Source organism: Rhipicephalus microplus, chromosome 10 (assembly GCF_043290135.1).
Source record: "Rhipicephalus microplus isolate Deutch F79 chromosome 10, USDA_Rmic, whole genome shotgun sequence".
NCBI lineage: Eukaryota > Metazoa > Arthropoda > Arachnida > Ixodida > Ixodidae > Rhipicephalus > Rhipicephalus microplus.
This window is the reverse complement of record NC_134709.1, coordinates 23,565,083-23,582,730: the sequence shown is the minus strand read 5'-3', so window position 1 is coordinate 23,582,730 and position 17,648 is coordinate 23,565,083. Positions and strand designations below refer to the sequence as shown.

The 17,648-nt window shown below is 46.2% G+C and overlaps 2 protein-coding genes and 1 long non-coding RNA gene across 7 annotated transcripts in view; all 3 read right to left on the bottom strand.

The window, feature by feature from the left end:
- LOC142774633 (uncharacterized) overlaps window positions 1–3,944 on the bottom strand; it is a 133,231-nt gene extending 129,287 nt beyond the window's left edge. For all 5 annotated transcript variants that reach the window (XM_075875225.1, XM_075875227.1, XM_075875224.1 and 2 more), the window contains exons 1-2: window positions 3,457–3,944; window positions 2,478–2,570 (exon numbers count right to left, since the gene is read on the bottom strand). The gene's annotated coding sequence lies outside the window, so the exon portion shown is untranslated. The remainder of the gene's footprint in view (window positions 1–2,477; window positions 2,571–3,456) is intronic.
- Window positions 3,945–4,120: 176 nt separating this feature from the next.
- On the bottom strand, window positions 4,121–13,975 carry LOC142774632 (uncharacterized). The gene is made up of 3 exons (XR_012886478.1): window positions 13,066–13,975; window positions 9,185–9,232; window positions 4,121–9,079 (listed from the first exon to the last, which is right to left on the bottom strand). It is a non-coding gene; the product is annotated as an uncharacterized LOC142774632 (long non-coding RNA).
- Window positions 13,976–15,738: 1,763 nt separating this feature from the next.
- LOC119185150 (protein lethal(2)essential for life-like) lies at window positions 15,739–16,616 on the bottom strand. The gene has a single exon (XM_037434256.2). It carries the CDS (start codon window positions 16,494–16,496, stop codon window positions 15,966–15,968), a length of 531 nt encoding a protein of 176 aa, XP_037290153.2. The 5' UTR covers window positions 16,497–16,616; the 3' UTR covers window positions 15,739–15,965.
- Between the last annotated feature and the right edge of the window lie 1,032 nt (window positions 16,617–17,648).

Sequence of the window (17,648 nt, the reverse complement as noted above, 5' to 3'; positions counted from 1 at the left end):
GCGTTTCGTCCCTCATACTCGGCTCGCGCCACGGCGGAAAAACTCGGCGCGGCGGCTGCATGAACTTTCTCCGTCAGAGGGCGCGGCGAATAACCAACGGAGCGGAGGGTTTTTTTTTTTTTTTTTTTTGGGCGAACGCCCTATACGCTATACCTCGAAATTCGAGAGTGTCGCTCTTTGAAATGGCGCGGCCGACTTGTGTCATCGCGAACCGAAAGGTCGTGGGCTGGACTCCCGTTGACGGGGTTATTTCATTTGCTTTCTGATCGTATTTTTCTACGTCATTTCCGTGACGGAAATACGTCACCAAAGCCTTGGTGGCCCTCGACATAAAAAAACTTTCCTGTTAAATGCCACGGTTGAACGTGGTAAAAACAAGCTTGTCGAACGGTAGCAGCAACAAGGAGAACAAACCGACATTGGGGCATCTCCGTTCCCAAGACGAAGAACGTGCCAGGAGAAATAAGAGGAGTTTGGCTGAGCTTCAAGGTAAAGAAAAAAAAAGTATGTACAAAATCGTTTCCTGGGTCTGTACAGGGGGAAGTGGTCCCTATAAAGAGAGCAGAGGCCGTTTAATGTTTATTCGTCTCCCCCCAACGCAATACTGATTCATTTTTAAGCACTTACTAGCGTGAATTCGACGCAGGGCAAAGAAAGAACACTGTTGCGCAGAACAACCGCCTGTCCTCTGTCACACGCTTTGAAAGGCACGATTATAGCACCACTCGAAGGTCCCTTTGGAAGCTGGAAACGAACAGGCGCAGAAGTTAGACAAGGCGGTGGGTTATCCATGGCCTCCGAGATGGCGGGCGCGCGCCGTGTTTCTCTCCGGCCGTCCCCACCGCCGCGCTGCCCAGGAAGACCAACGATTATCGCATCGTGCGCCCGGCTACCGCGAGAGGGCGCATTCACTGTGTGGGTTCGGCAATGCGGTCTTGTGCATGAGATCAGAAGTTCAAGCAAGATTAGAAATTAAGCAACGTGGAATAGGTAGGCTTCCTTTAGGAGCTCACGGGAATACACCAAATCAGGGAGTACAAGGTGATATGGGATGAACATCATTTGAGGGCAGGGAGGCTAGCAGCAAGATAAAATTTGAGAAGCGATTGAGAGAAATGGGGGAAGAGCGTTGGGCTAGGAAGGTTTTCAGCTACTTGTACATGAAGAATGTCGATACAAAATGGAGGAAGCGAACCAGGAAGTTGACTGGTAAATACTTAGAAAACAGCAGGTGGCCAAACCAAAAAGAACTATCGGTTAAGAAGAAAGTGAAGGAAACGGAGACTGACATGTGGAGAATGGGCATGATTAAGAAGTGCGCACTAGAGATCTATCGAACATTTAAGCAGGAAATTGCCAAGGAAAGGATTTATGATAATACTCGGGGTAGTTCTCTACTGTTTGAGGCTAGGACGGGAGTACTGCGAACCAAGACATATCGGGCCAAATACGAAGGGGTAGACACAGTATGCAGTGCGTGTGGAGAGGAAGAAGAAACTGCCGAACACGTGATAATGTTCTGTAAAGGACTTCACCCTAAAGTTCAGGATGATGGCGCAGAGTTTTTCAAAGCACTGGGGTTTAGGGATCGGGAGGGCAAAATAGACTTTAAGCAAGTAGATCTAACTAGAGGGAAGTTATCTGATTGGTGGCTAAAGTCAAGGCACGAGTGAAAATTAGACTCTTCACCGCAAAGTACGAATCCTCAAACTCACTTTTTAAGGAAAAAATAAATAAATATAGTTTTGAGTTCATTAAGTATTACGGCTTGGTGGCGCTAGCCACCGCCCGATCTAAAGGGTACAGCCATATCCATCCATCCATCCATCCTTCTGGCCGTAGCGGAGACCGTGGCAGACGGAAGAGCGCGCGCGATTCGAGCGTGCGCATGTTTTTTTGTTTTTTTTTTCAGTTTTTTCACGTACGAGCGAGAATTACAGCCAGAATGTTCTGGCTGCACTGAAGACAGGCATTTTTTTTGTTACTGCATTTATTTCGGACCAATTTACGATGAAAAGCATGACAGCTGCAGAATTTCCCGGATATAGGCGATTGTAAGGCGGTATCAATTCGTCCGTGGCAGTATTAGATTTTTTTTCTTTATAGTGCGTTTTGCGTCGACACTGAATACCTCGATTTGAGAAATATAGATTCATTTTAGCAGACCTCCTTTCTGGAGATGTGTGTGGGTGAAGACTGGGCTAATGATCGTCGTTGAAACATGTACTGCCCTCCTGTAATCGTTTCAGTATTTTATCACGTACGGGTATTTGTGAGGTGGTCAACCAAAGCACAGTAGCACTCTAGATAACTGAGTGTCCTGGTCATGTCACTGAAGTAAGCTGATAAGTAAGCTAGCCGGAATATTGCAGAAGGCTTCGATGAGCCGGCTCGAAATATCTCGAACTTTATTCTTGCTTTGACGCACGTAAAGAAGTGAATGCGAATTGCGTGAACGTGTAAGACTGCACACTCACACTTTTTACCACCGCCGCCACCGCCGTGGAAACCTCCATTACCGCCGCCGCCACCGCCGCTATCAGTGCCGCTGGCATGGTCCGCATCGCTCGCTGTAGAATAAGAGTCAAGAATAGAGCGAAATCAATGCACGCTCTGTAGAACACCACCTAGAATACTGAGACCCCCAATATCTATCTATCTATCTATCTATCTATCTATCTATCTATCTATCTATCTATCTATCTGTCTATCTGTCTATCTATCTATCTATCTATCTATCTATCTATCTATCTATCTATCTATCTATCTGTCTATCTATCTATCTATCTATCTATCTATCTATCTATCTATCTATCTATCTATCTATCTATCTATCTATCTATCTATCTATCTGTCTGTCTGTCTATCTATCTATCTATCTATCTATCTATCTATCTATCTATCTATCTATCTATCTATCTATCTATCTATCTGTCTGTCTGTCTGTCTGTCTGTCTGTCTGTCTGTCTGTCTGTCTGTCTGTCTGTCTGTCTGTCTGTCTGTCTGCCTGCCTGCCTGCCTGCCTGCCTGCCTGCCTGCCTGCCTGTCTGTCTGTCTGTCTGTCTGTCTATCTATCTATCTATCTATCTATCTATCTATCTATCTATCTATCTATCTATCTATCTGTCTGTCTGTCTGTCTGTCTGTCTGTCTGTCTGCCTGCCTGTCTGTCTGTCTGTTATCAACCAGGGTTGCCTTTTCAGCAGGGTTATTATTATCAAGCAGGGTTGCCTTTTCTTTTATATACACAGTCTTAAAACGAGGTATGCCTTCTGTACACATAATCTGTATATCAGCAGGAATGAGCGACGCAAAAAAGTGTCAGGCCGAGAGCGTATGTGTATACCTTTCCACAAATAAATCTTTATTATATATATATAAAACGTTTACAATTAACATTACTGAACACGCCTATAGATATTTTATGAGCCCCATCTCCCCCCTCTCCGTGCGTACATGAACTGTCGAACAAGAGAAGCAGCACCAGGATCGCCACGAGTACCACGAGTACGGCGATGATGGCCACCTTGCCTCCATTGACCTTTCTGCGAGATAAGAAGTGAGATAAGCGAGCACTGCGGTGAAGCGCGGAAGGCACTTCGCGTTCCTAACAAGCGAATTGCGATTAGCAGACATAATACGCAAACTTTCCAGGCGTCCCGCATTCCCCATTCATTCATTCATTCATTCATTCATTCATTCATTCATTCATTCATTCTTTTATTCAGTTTATTCATTCATTCAAAATACGAAATTCGTAGAATGTAGTATGCAGACGAGGGGATAATTAAAAGCTTTAGGAGTAACTTCTCATGGGGATAATTATGAAACCTATCAGTACAGTGTCAATTTTTATCAAAGGGAACACGGCGACGCGTGGAGCTGTGGGCTCCGGCGGCTGCTGGCAGTGCGTTCGACTGGGAGCGAGAACAACCACAGTCTCTTTTCGCGCCATCTCGTGGCGAGGGAAACAACCATTCGTTGCTGATACAGAATGGCAAGATTGCAACCCGTCCCCCTTCAAGGCGATTGCGCGAGCACCGGGGATCGCCTTGAAGGGGGAGAGGGTCGCAATAGTTGCCGCTGGTTCGATATCAGCAACGAATGGTTGTTTTCCTCGCCACGAGATGGCGCGAAAAGAGACCGTGGTTTAGAGTGCCTCGATGCGCGCGCCCCCGCTTAGAGTGGTGTCAGCCTTTGTAAGGGCAGGTGCCGCCTCCTCGGCCTTAGCGGCGGCATGGCCGCCATTTCGACTCCACTCAGTCACTTCTGCGTGTCCGCTGCGCCCGAATAATTGTGCTGGCGCTCGCTACCGTCACCGTAGCGGGTATTGCGTGCCGCAGGGCACTAATCATTGCAGAAACTCTGGAAGCTGTATCGTTTCTTAAAAGATCCGAAATGAAGGCCTTTTCAACAGTGAAAATCAAACATGACAAGTGGCATCCGACAAACAGATCATCCATTCACAGCGTAAGTTTCCAGCCGGCATTCCGCATGCATAATTTGTACCGGCACCAATTTCGTGTAAGCAACAGACACGCTGACGGCTGTATGCTTGATTCTCGTGTGCATGAATCGCGTATTTCACTTCGTCAACATTGCTTGCTGCTCTTGGTTGGTACTGTATCTGCCCTTCATTCTTGGTTTCACTGTGTGCGATGAGAACTTTATCATTAAATATACATTACACGTGTTTCTTTGCCGATGATATCCTCGTTTTTTTTTCGTAATATTCATTTGTGGGAATAAAGCTTTGCGCAGCGGTGGTGTCGTACCCAATGAAGTTTGAAGAGTGTGTGTACGTTACGGAATCACCATATGATCACGAGAGACGCGGTATACATCGGAGGACTTCGGAAATTTTGAACAGGTGTTTTTATGTAACTTGCACCTAAGTTTAAGAACTCCGGCATTTCATCTCCATCGAAGTGGGGCCACTGCGGCCGGAATTCGATTACCGACCGTTCGAGCGCCCAAACCATTACAAAGCCACACAGGTTTTTTCTTTCTACGATCTTTTCCTCGGTTTAGGTACGCCTTCTATGCTGGTGTGATGACCTTTGTAAGAATGTGTGCAGTTCAAATTTTTTTCATTGTCCCTGTACTTCAAGTTTTCTTTTCGTCCTGTCTCGAATCATTACGCAATTGATATTGTTTTTTTAATCATTTACGACCACTGCGAAGCAACTAGTGACAGTACTCAGTGAATTCTGCCATGGAGCGTATAATTTGAATTGCTTCTGGCAGCGCTGCATTAATGCACAAAAATAAATTATTTCTACACTGTATGATAATAGGGGAAACTGCAGGCGTGTACACACGCACACACACACACACCGTCAGTATTTAAACTCTTTCAGCACGCATTATTATTTAAATAAATTATTTATTAATACTGTGAGCTATCAGGGATCATACGCAAGTGCTCATGCAAACTGTACTCGCGAAGCGTCCATACAAAGAAGATGCATAAAGACAAGACGGGGCACCGCTGTGTAGATTGAACACGCTATGTCGCAAAAAAAACAAAAAAAAAACAAGTAAAGTTGTGCGATGAGAAGATCGTGGAGAAATAGTTAATGGAATAAGAAAGGCCTCAGTGGTACCGTGGGCACGGTGCTCGGTTGCTGACGCGAGGCTCACGCTTTCGATCTAGGCCACGGCGGTCTCATTTTGAATAACGTAAAACACCAGAGGACAACCATGTACTGTGTCAGTGCAGGCAAAAAAAAACTGATTGTCAAAATTGCTGCAGTCCTGCAATCAGGCGTCATTTTAGAACGTAAAAGCCTCAGATAATAATTAACACTAACAAAGAAAGCATATAAACGACACCACCGATATGGATTTAGAATCCCCTCTGTGGTAACCGGCGAAGGGATTTGTTTTCAACATGAAAGAGTCAGCGTCTGCCTCTAGCGCATAAATCATGCGCAAACCGTCAGCTTACATGAAATATGCGCTCCCTGCATGCATTCAGGCAAAATTAACTCTAAAAGATGTCCAAGCTTCAATAAGAAGAAAAGCTCGCTAGCTTGCACATGTTTCCGGGCGTATCAGGGCACCACACGAGCGTTGCGTAGCGGGCTTTGCATACGGTCGAGTTGTGGTGGGGAGGCGCAATGGCGGTGGTTGTAGCAGACGACGCGGCTGTCCTCACCCTCAGCGGAGCGCGCGGGCATCAAGGCACCCTACCGTGGTTGCTCTCGCTCCCCATTGAACGCGCTGCCAGCAGCCGCCGGAGCGCGCAGGCCAGGCGTCGCCGTGTTCCCATTCATAAAAAAATTGACACTGTACATGATATGTAGCAACAGGTGGACATCAGATGCCAAATTCCCCAAGACCAATGCGGGACCCGCAAATGTCTTATTCGTATATGTTTGCATAATGGCACTCTCAATCAGATCCCGGTTAAGTGCTGGCTATATCTATAGGAAACCGGTCAATTTCTGGTTTCCTGGCTATATCTAGCACCACAAGCGGGACCCGAGTAAGAGTGATACGGTCAGGCGATAGACATACGGAAAATTCTGTACAGTCTATACGTTCTCCACACGTCATGACTTCGCGAGCAATGTGAAATGAAACATTGACGTATCCTTCAAGAGATCACATAGCAGCTAAACGTAGCTAACAAACACAGAAGTGTTACGTAGTTAACAAACACAAAAGTGTTAACGTTACTCATCGAAACCGCAGAGGCACCTCTTTCAAATCCGTATATCGAACTCGTATTCTTGTCTTACGGGTAATCTTTTCGTACAGACAAACTCGGTGTCCCCATTCATATTATTCGCCACTGCATACCTCCAAGACAAATTACAGAATCGGTGGCTGGGAATGCGAGGCACAGTATATGAGGTCAAATAATTGTAGGCGGTGGAGATTAAATTAAGAAATCAGCAGGCGTCAATAGGGGCAGATGCAACGCGAGGTGAACCGGATATCGATGGCTGAGAAGGGTCATCTTGCTGCGTTCACGAAATAGGCCGACGAGGCGTTTATAGCGCTGTGTCGGTATTAACGGTAAATAATTCGGTTTTTATGGTCCAAAACAGCTGAATGAATGCTGTGCCAATCATAAGATGATCGGTGAGGGGATGTCGTTTTAAAGCTTATTTAAAAATACCCATTTTTCAATAAGTTTGGCACAGAACGCAGGGGTATAGGTGTGTCGTCTCCAAGATACAGAGCAGGTGGATATAGGTGCGACTTTGTTGGCGTTGCCATGCAAAAAAAAAAAAAAGAATTTTCGCCTCTACATATGAGTTTGGGGACACGTGATCAGAATGCGTGTAATTGTTAACGGTTCTTGATATTTTTCACGTGTTGGATGTTCGACAGTGGTGCGGTGCACACAAAAACTTACGTGGTATCTGAAGAGAATGATGATATTGAGAAATGAGAAAGCAGCAAGTACATGAGTGAATCGCGAAAAATAAGCAATGTCTACATCTTAGCACCGTACGCGTTGTGAAGTCCAATACAGCAAAAGTCTTCTCCCTCTTCCATTTTTTGTGTCTTTACCCTTGTTTGAATGAACGAGATGAAAATTCGCTCAATCAATCAATCGGTCAATCAATCAATCAAACTTTCAGTTGGCAGAGCGCCTCTCTCCGTGTGTTTAATTCGTCCTGTAATGTGCTTATGACGCCGTTCACAAGTTTGGTTTCACAGTGTGCATGGCTTTTTTTTTTAAATTCAAGAACATAATGGTTCACGCCCATTGAACGCAGCGAAAAGCGTCCACGCTGTCAAGGAGCACGGAGACCGCGATTTGATTGATTGATATGTGGGGTTTAACGTCCCGAAACAACCATGTGATTTTGAGAGACGCCGTAGTGGAGGGCTCCGAAAATTTCGATTACCTGGAGTTCTTTAACACGGACACCATGGTTTCGGTCCTTTAAAGGGACACTAAAGGCAACTATAAAGTCGACGTTGATTGTTGAAATAGTGGGCCAGAGACTTCGTAGTGCTACTTTTGTGCCAAGTGCTTATTTTGAAATAAAATGTTTTAATTGTCCGCATCGTGTTAGCGCGCTTCAAATCTCCCGCCTGAAAGTGGCCGTCTTACATCACTGTTGCCGTGCACAACGTTGCCCGGCTTTACTGCACGGCCGCCGACCACAGAGCGAAAAGAGCGGCAGCTACAGCAGCAACAACGGTCATCGAACCATTTCCTGCCATTGGCTCCAAGATGGCAGATGTGCTTGGTTCAACTGAGCCCCGCCAGATGAAACCACCTGTCCAGTTTTAACCAGACGAAAATAAACTTTTGAACCACTCGCGCCATTCCCCATAGTAACGTCCGGCGGTTCTTTTTTTCCATTAATCAAACAGAAACGAACAAGCAACATTTTATTACGTCTCTTGAAGCACGGAATCTTCTTTACTTAGTGCTGCTAATTCAATTACTCGTGATTAATTGTAGGCGGTAAATCACACGTCATCGGGATCATTTCGTGAATGCCCTACTCGTGGCGTATGTTTTCTCGTGCATTAACACTAATTTTTCGGTAAGTATATAGGGCACTGCTGTTGATCATATTGTCGTTTTAGACGTTGCCATACATTGAGCTTTCACTCTGACATAAATTGTTATTTGACTTGAGTGTCCCTTTAAAACTGATAAATAGGGTAGATTAACAGGGAAAGTATGTGCAGGCGTATAGCAGAGGTAAGGTGTGTCCTTATTCACTAATTGATATCGTGACGTAAGCTTCTACTGGACGCGTATTTGGCGCTATTCGCACATATAAAAGAAGAGATGAGTGAGACATATCCTAAGATTTCGGTTTGACTCTGTTCGCAGCGTCGAGAAGCCATAATTACTAAAAGAGTTATGCGTGACTATAGTTCATTCATACATTCAATCAAGCAATCGCTCGTTGAACCGATCAATCAATAAATCAACCGTTGCATCAATCAATCATTCATTCAATCAATCAATCAATCAATCAATCATTGATTAATTGATACATTCATTCGCTCAAACATCCGAGCTCTAAACAGTACGATTGCAACGACGAACGAATGTCAAATGCTTACTCACCCGTGCTTCCAGCAGTTCCGGTGTCTATTCGGAAATCAGCAAGACGTCGCAGTTACTGCAGTTATTATACACACGGGCGAAGAAAAACAGACCCGTTATATTGCAGAGTTGCGGATACAGCATACTTACCCGTCGCCGCCAACGGCGCCGTCTCCGACATCGACGATTCCGACCATTCTGGAACCGTACGAGACCCACGAAGAAACAGAGTAAGGTGTATCGCATCAGACTTACTGTCACGGAAAATCAACAAAAGCATGGCGTTTTCGATTATACCACAATTATGTCAACCGATGGTAGGGTCGGTAACATATCCAGATTTAACGTGCCAAACTCCGCTTGCGTTCCATTGTAAATCGATTTGGGCTAATTTCTCTCCCTAATATCCTCCCTATAATATATTGGATGTTTAGTGTGGTCACAGAATAATAACTATAAAAGGATTGCTGCCACAATGCTGTGCAATCATCATCCAACCCTCTTGCATTTTACCTTCAATATCAGCAGGGGCGTAGCCAGAAATATTTTAAAGTGGAAGATTCAACCATACTTTATGTATGCAAATAGAAAAACTTCGGAGAGTCTGGACCCCTTCCCCCTCCTCTCACTCCCCCCGGCTACGCCAACGAGTATCGCCCTCCATACTGCGATGACAAAGCGATAAGGGATACTGTGCACAGTTACATCAGTGACAAAATACCGCACGAAGACGCATGTGTGTGTGTGTGTATATATATAATGGATATTACATAGCACTTCAACAAATCAATGTCACGTGGTCTGTCACGTGATTAGTGAGAACACCTCTGGCAGTTAGTGACGCTGACAAAATATTACCCCGAAGTTTAGGCCCATAGGTCGCTGGGACCCCAGTCCAGTGACGTGTGCCAGCCACTGGAACTGGCTAAACAGCTGTACTCATGCAGCGCCCAGGACTCGCAATGAAGTTGTACGGTGGTCGCGTGACGTCAGTCGTGACGTTTCTGCCCTGTTTAGACGTGTGCCAGCCACTGAAACTGGCTAAACAGCTGTACTCATGCAGCGTCCAGGACGCTCACTGAAGCTGTGCGGTGGTCACATGACGTCAGTCGTGACGTTTGTGCCCTGTTCAGACGTGTGCCAGCCACTGAAACTGGCTAAACAGCTGTACTCATGCAGCGTTCAGGACGCTCACTGAAGCTGTACGGTGGTCTCAATATGTCAGTCGTGACGTTTCTGCCCTGTTCAGACGTGTGGCAGCCACTGAAACTGTCTAAACAGCTACACTCATGCAGCGCCCAGGACTCGCAATGAAGTTGTACGGTGGTCGCATGACGTCAGTCGTGACGTTTATGCCCTGTTCAGACGTGTGCCAGCCACTGAAACTGGCTAAACAGCCGTACTCATGCAGCGTCCAGGACGCTCACGGTGGTCGCATGACGTCAGTCGTGACGTTTCTGCCCTGTTCTGATGTGTGCCAGCCACTGAAACTGTCTAAGAGCTGTACTCCTGCAGCGTCCAGGACGCTCACTGAAGCTGTACGGTGGTCGCATGACATCAGTCGTGACGTTTCTGCCCTGTTCAGACGTGTGCCAGCCACTGAAACTGTCTAAACAGCTACACTCATGCAGCGCCCAGGACTCCCAATGAAGTTGTACGGTGGTCGCATGACGTCAGTCGTGAAGATTCTGCCCTGTTTAGACGTGTGCCAGCCACTGAAACTGGCTAAACAGCCGTACTCATGCAGCGTCCAGGACGCTCACTGAAGCTGTACGGTGGTCGCATGACGTCAGTCGTGACGTTTCTGCCCTGTTCTGATGTGTGCCAGCCACTGAAACTGTCTAAGAGCTGTACTCCTGCAGCGTTCAGGACGCTCACTGAAGCTGTACGGTGGTCGCATGACGTCAGTCGTGACGTTTCTGCCCTGTTCAGACGTGTGCCAGCCACTGAAACTGTCTAAACAGCTACACTCATGCAGCGCCCAGGACTCCCAATGAAGTTGTACGGTGGTCGCATGACGTCAGTCGTGAAGATTCTGCCCTGTTTAGACGTGTGCCAGCCACTGAAACTGGCTAAACAGCTGTACTCATGCAGCGTTCAGGACGCTCACTGAAGCTGTACAGTGGTCACATGACATCAGTCGTGACGTTTCTGCCCTGTTTAGACGTGTGCCAGCGACTGAAACTGGCTAAACAGTTGTACTTATGCAGCGTCCAGGACGCTCACTGAAGCTGTACGGTGCTCGCATGACGTCAGTCGTGACGTTTCTGCCCTGTTCAGACGTGTGCCAGCCACTGAAACTGTCTAAACAGCTACACTCATGCAGCGCCCAGGACTCCCAATGAAGTTGTACGGTGGTCGCATGACGTCAGTCGTGAAGATTCTGCCCTGTTTAGACGTGTGCCAGCCACTGAAACTGGCTAAACAGCTGTACTCATGCAGCGTTCAGGACGCTCACTGAAGCTGTACAGTGGTCGCATGACATCAGTCGTGACGTTTCTGCCCTGTTTAGACGTGTGCCAGCGACTGAAACTGGCTAAACAGTTGTACTTATGCAGCGTCCAGGACGCTCACTGAAGCTGTACGGTGCTCGCATGACGTCAATCGTGACGTTTCTGCCCTGTTTAGACGTGTGCCAGCCACTGAAACTGCCTAAACAGCTACACTCATGCAGCGCCCAGGACTCCCAATGAAGTTGTACGGTGGTCGCATGACGTCAGTCATGACGTTTCTGCCCTGTTTAGACGTGTGCCAGCCACTGAAACTGGCTAAACAGCTATACTCAAGCAGCGTCCAGGACGCTCACTGAAGCTGTACGGTGGTCGCATGACGTCAGTCGTGACGTTTATGCCCTGTTCAGACGTGTGCCAGCCACTGAAACTGGCTAAACAGCTGTACTCATGCAGCGTCCAGGATGCTCACTGAAGCTGTACGGTGGTCGCATGACGTCAGTCGGGACGTTTCTGCCCTGTTCAGACGTGTGCCAGCCACTGAAACTGGCTAAACAGCTATAGATATATACTCATGCAGCGCCCAGGACTTTCAATGAAGTTGTACAGTGGTCGCATGACGTCACTCGTGATGTTTACGCCCTGTTCAGACGTGCGCCATCCACTGAAACTGTCTAAACAGCTACACTCATGCAGCGCCCAGGGCTACCAATGAAGTTGTACGGTGGTCGCATGATGTCAGTCATGACGTTTTTGCGCTGTTCAGAAGTGTATCAGCCACTGAACCTGGCTAAACATGCAGCTATACTCATGCAGCGCCCAGGACTCTCAATGTAGTTGTACGGTGGTCGCATGACGTCACTCTTGACGTTTCTGCCCTGTTCACGTGACCCCAAGCTGCTGGAGTTGTTGTTCACTGCCTCCTTTTTGCTAAAATATTTCCCGCAATTTCCATTGAATTTTCAGTCGTTAGACAACGATTGTGTCGTGGAATTCTTTCTAGTCCTAGCAACCTTTCATTCACGCTGACCATTTGCTGACCGCTGCCCTTGGTGCGGTGACACACCGACACTCCAGCACATCACTTGGACTTGCCAACAAAGACCAGCAGAGGGTAACTTACCCTCATCACACGAAACGAATTTAAAAGGTTGTGGGAAGTGCGACTCACCCGGCAGGACCTGGGAAGCCAGAGGGCTACAGGCCAAGCGAGCCACTCGGGCCAGTGGGGCCCTGGAATAAGGGCTCCACCCAGGGAAACCTTAGCGTACCGTTTCAATAAATGTTTATTCCTCCTCCTCCTACGAGTGTTTTGCAACTCGGCTAGCTAAATTGCTAAAGTGACAAATGCGCGTATATTTACAGCGACCAATGGAATAAAGCCAGTCGATAGTTCGCGCTCCTTCCGCTTGCAATTCTTTACTCCCCGTGTTCGTCCGATTGTATGCGCAATGTTACATGCCGTACACATGCACCAAATCGGCCAGCAAGAAGTTCTTCGCAAATAAATTGCGACATCGTGACGATCCGCGACAACTAATCTCGCCGCGATCGTGTGCAAAGCGTAAATGATCAACTGACCGGTCATCTCGTCGGCTCTTGGCGAGGCGCTGCCTCGATGATCGATGCTAACCGGATCTCCTTCTGGGCGCTCGCGCCTGGACACAGGGTCACGATGTCGATGCTGCTGGATACCCACTCGAGGCTCCAACACGACACGTTTTGTTTCGTTTTGTCCCCTACGGGTACTGGCCCAAACCCACGCGGAGGATTGGCCGCACTATAGGTAATAAATGGAAACATAGACGCTGTGCAGCAATGAAGAAAAGGACAAGTGCGATGTCTATAAGAAGACGAAGAGGTAAAATGATTAAAAAAAGCAATAGCTAAAAGTTTTTTTTAAATCTATCCATATTCACGAAGTGCATGCTGATGATGGGGCGAAGCAGTGTGTATCAAATCATGAATCATTGCCATTTCGTTCTGGTTAACAGCATTTCATTTTGTTCTGTCATATGCTTCGATCGATGGGTGGGTAAATGTGGATGTTTTAGTGGTGTTGTGGCCTTTTGTTTTGTTTGTTCTCGTAAGTAGACTTTCGATAACCGCTTTGTTGTTCGCAGATGTCTCGGTTTCTACATCTGCTGCAGACGTCAGGCGGCGGTTTATGGATGGAGGGACATTGTCACACGACATTGCCTCACGAAGAGACCCAAGCCAATAGGGTTGTTGTAACCTGTCTATGGTTCATACCCAATGTCGACCGAGTAGTGGGTACGTAACAGACTTCGCAGTAATTAAATGACAGTAATGCCCTTACAGCAACTGAGTTACTTTTTTTTCTGTCGTAATTATTAACGTAATGACCTTTGCGGACTTAAAGCTCAGCAATTTAATGTATACGAGAAGCTTCAAGAAAAATACTGCTTACTTTTCGTATAACTCTTGGCAAAATTGAAAGTGAGAGAGAAAAGAATAACGAAGTGCAGTTCAAACCTGAAGAATGCTGGGAACGATCTCCGAGATTTTAATATATATATATATATATATATATATATATATATATATATATATATATATATATATATATATATATATATATATATATATATATATATATATATATATATATATATATATATATATATATATATATATATATATATTTTCGGTCTATTATTTTCTCCTATACTTTCCTTGGCATTAATGTCTGTTAGATATTATTAATGTTGTGTAGAACACGGCAAAACGAGCCCTTAAGTAAAACACTTCTTTTCCTAATTCATTAACGAGGGACTCGTACTGGCAGACTTAGTGCCTTCAGGTTGTATTCGAGGGACTATTGGTCAGCTGCCTACTCATAATAAGTTCACGTGCTACGTGACGCCAAACAGGCTCAAAAGAGTGTGCTACACTCGCCGCCATGGCTACTGGTGGCGCCGACTGACACTCCCACGTTTAATTCACATATAAACCCAATAAAGTGGCTTGGGAGATAGCTGTCGTGGTAGCTCAGAGGTAGAGCATCGCACGCGTCATTCGAAAGTCCCAGGTTCGGATTCTGCCCACGGCAAGTCATCTTTTCACCGACTTATCTTTCTTGATGTTTACATTACAATTCGGTCTAATATCTTCCCCTATACTTTCCTTGGCATTATTGTCTGTTAGATCTCATTGACATATATATATATATATATATATATATATATATATATATATATATATATATATATATTAATGTTAGTGTACATATGTATATATATGGACACTAACAGTAATTTAATGTTAATCCTTTAGATCAGATGCAGCGAGTAACTTAACATAATCACGCTTTTTAAAATTTCATTCTAATGTAATTTAATGACTGTTTATGACTAATTGTGCCTCTCTTAGATAAGACGAAAATTTCTGGTGTTGTAGATGTACATCATTAGCTTATTGGTTTGCAGACATGCACCCAAGCATTCTGGGAGGACTAGCACAGTAAGTAACACCACCCACGCCAAGGCATTGGTCAAAAACCGCCAAAATCCGAGTAGCCCAATGAAGAAATAATGTTTAAAATGTAGCATGTGAAGTCTCAAACAGGATAGCCTAAGCTAACTTATCCTGTCGTATATCCTGATGCATAACCAAACCTAACATCTATCCCGTCCAATCGATATCCTGTTCTATGCTATCCTGGCCTAACCTAACCTACTCTTACAATTACATCATAAGGTCATAAATATATTTATTAGGTTAGCACGGGCGTGTTAATTAGCTAACAACATGTGCTACCCGCCCTACAGTGGTAACTTTATGACGTCATCGATTTAATGGCTATAGGGTATAGCATCGACTTGCTAATTAGGTTGCACATATTGCCACATTCCCTCCTCAACTTTTGTTATCGCCCCGATTCACTGTCAGTGATTGTCGGCACAAACCGTGCCTGTAGTGTTCGAGAAGCTTTAGGGCTGCAGTAGACCACTCTGTTAAGATTACGCCCACTTCGCGAACATTGTAGATTATTCCGGCACCTACGTCGCCGCTAACGATAACGCAGGTGGTTTCAAGGCTGCAACTTTGCTGTGCAGTTAAAACGGCTGCTAGCCGATCCGCGATGCACCGCGAAAAGGGATACTTGCACGATACAAAACGTAAATCTTCCATATATTATCTGAGTAGAGCCTCCCCCTCCCAGAAAGAAAGAGAGCGATTGATGTGTGGTGCAGGCCTGCACCACACAGTAATAAAGTATACGACGGTGGCTACATAAAGTGATTTAGTTTATTCAAAGTACGCCCGCCGGTTCACGGCATTACAAAAAAACAAAAAGAGAGTACAAAACGTAGCACTCAGCACATAGCTTCACCAACACTTAGTGGCAGTGACCACAACGGTTCAGTTAACAGTCACTCAAAAAAAAAAAAAACACTAGTAATTGATCCACACGTCAAGGTGGATCTCTGACGCTGTCCCGTGACAGCTACTTCGGCTTACTTGTCCTTCACAGCCTTGGCACCCTCGTGTTTCACTTCGATCGGGATAGCCTTGGGCTGCTCCTTGGGGGCGTTCTTACGCGGAGCTTCCAGGGCCAACGTTCCGTTAGGCTTGAGGTGACACTTCACCGACTGCGGGTCGACGTCCTCCGGCAAGACGTAGCGGCGGGTGAACTCGCGCTTCACGTAGCAGCCGCGGTCGTCGGACTTCTCCTCGTGCTTGCCGTGAATGATGACGCTGTTGTCCTGCGTCTTGACGGTGATCTCTTCGGGAGTGAAGTTCCGGGTGTCCACGTTGATGGCGAACTTGTCCGGAGTGCAGGCGACCGAAGTGCCCTGCTGGCGAGCTGGACACACTGCCGACGAGGACTGCTGGTGACGAGGTTGGATGTAGAAGCGCTGGTGGTAGAACGGCGGATCAAACAGCTCACCGTCGAGGAAGGAGCCGCCGAAGTCGTCATCCAAGAAGCGTCTCACCAGGTCCGAGGGACCGAAGTAGTTGTTGTGATGCAGCGGGAACAGAGCCATGTCGGTTTTCACTGAATTGTGATTGAACTTTTATGAAAAAGCACGCAAACACACTCGCAAGAGCTGTGGTAGCGCAGATATCTAAACCGGCGAAGCGAGCAGACGCCCTTTTATAATTCGAATCGTCTGCTTCTAGAAAACGCGCCCGAGAAATCGCGAGAGTAATGGGCGGAGGCAGATCTAAAGCGCGATTGGCTGAGCGGAGTCACGTGGTATAATTAGCGTTTTTTTTGTTTTGTTTGAGCCGGCGCATCGGGTGAAAAAAACTTCGCGATTGTTCCAGCGCCTTCGTTCGTTCGTACTTGGCTGACAAGAGACTACTGTGTCGCCATCTCTCGCCGGCAATCGGAGATCAAACTTCTGGCGTGTTGCCCGAGAAATAGGTGTTTGCGAGGATCTCGTAGAGAATACTCAAAGATTCTGAAACCAAAGCAAAGCGTGTTGGGCTAATCGGTTGATACATTAATAAACATACAAAGAAACTCTGCGAAGAAGGCAGGACGAAAGCAGGAACGCGCGTGCGTCTTTATTCCCGTCAGTGATTCACGTGTTCGTACTTTTTAAAAATTTTACTGACTTTCAAGCCGCAAACAGCCCATGTACCTACGTCAGAGCATAGCCCCGTTGTTATTGCAGGTGCTGGACGAAAATGCACGCTGTAAAATTTATTCTTTTTACTTTCTCCCACATTTTTTTTTTTTTTTGTATTGACCGCACTCTGCAGCTGCCGCATGACGGACGGGCAATTATCGAATAAGCAACGTTTCTTGTTCCATCATTTATTAACGGTAGTCAGTTGCACAGTCGTATATCTTTGTCGATTGTTTCTCAGGGTGTGGAAGTTTCACTCAATAGCCGGACCACCAACGTGAAAATTATACTTATCCCGAATGAACGTTCACTAACGCTTAAGTGGACGAGTTTCAACGGCGCTCAATAACATCTAAAAATATCGGGCTTTGCACCTTTGCGTCGAATCTACCACCTATTAAAGACAGCGTTGGTCTAAAATTTTTTGCGGCTTAGGTCGCGATTGAACAAGCTCTCCATTCGAGTTCAAAAATGGCGCCTTTCGATGTAACTCTTCCAATCACAGAAGCCTCCACTCGCAACGAGCGCACAACGTTCGCTGGAGCCACGCAAGCACTCGTT

Bases quoted from the DNA above. Each gene is read 5' to 3' on its own strand.
- LOC119185150 (XM_037434256.2), bottom strand. From the start codon at position 16,496: ATGGCTCTGTTCCCGCTGCATCACAACAACTACTTCGGTCCCTCGGAC.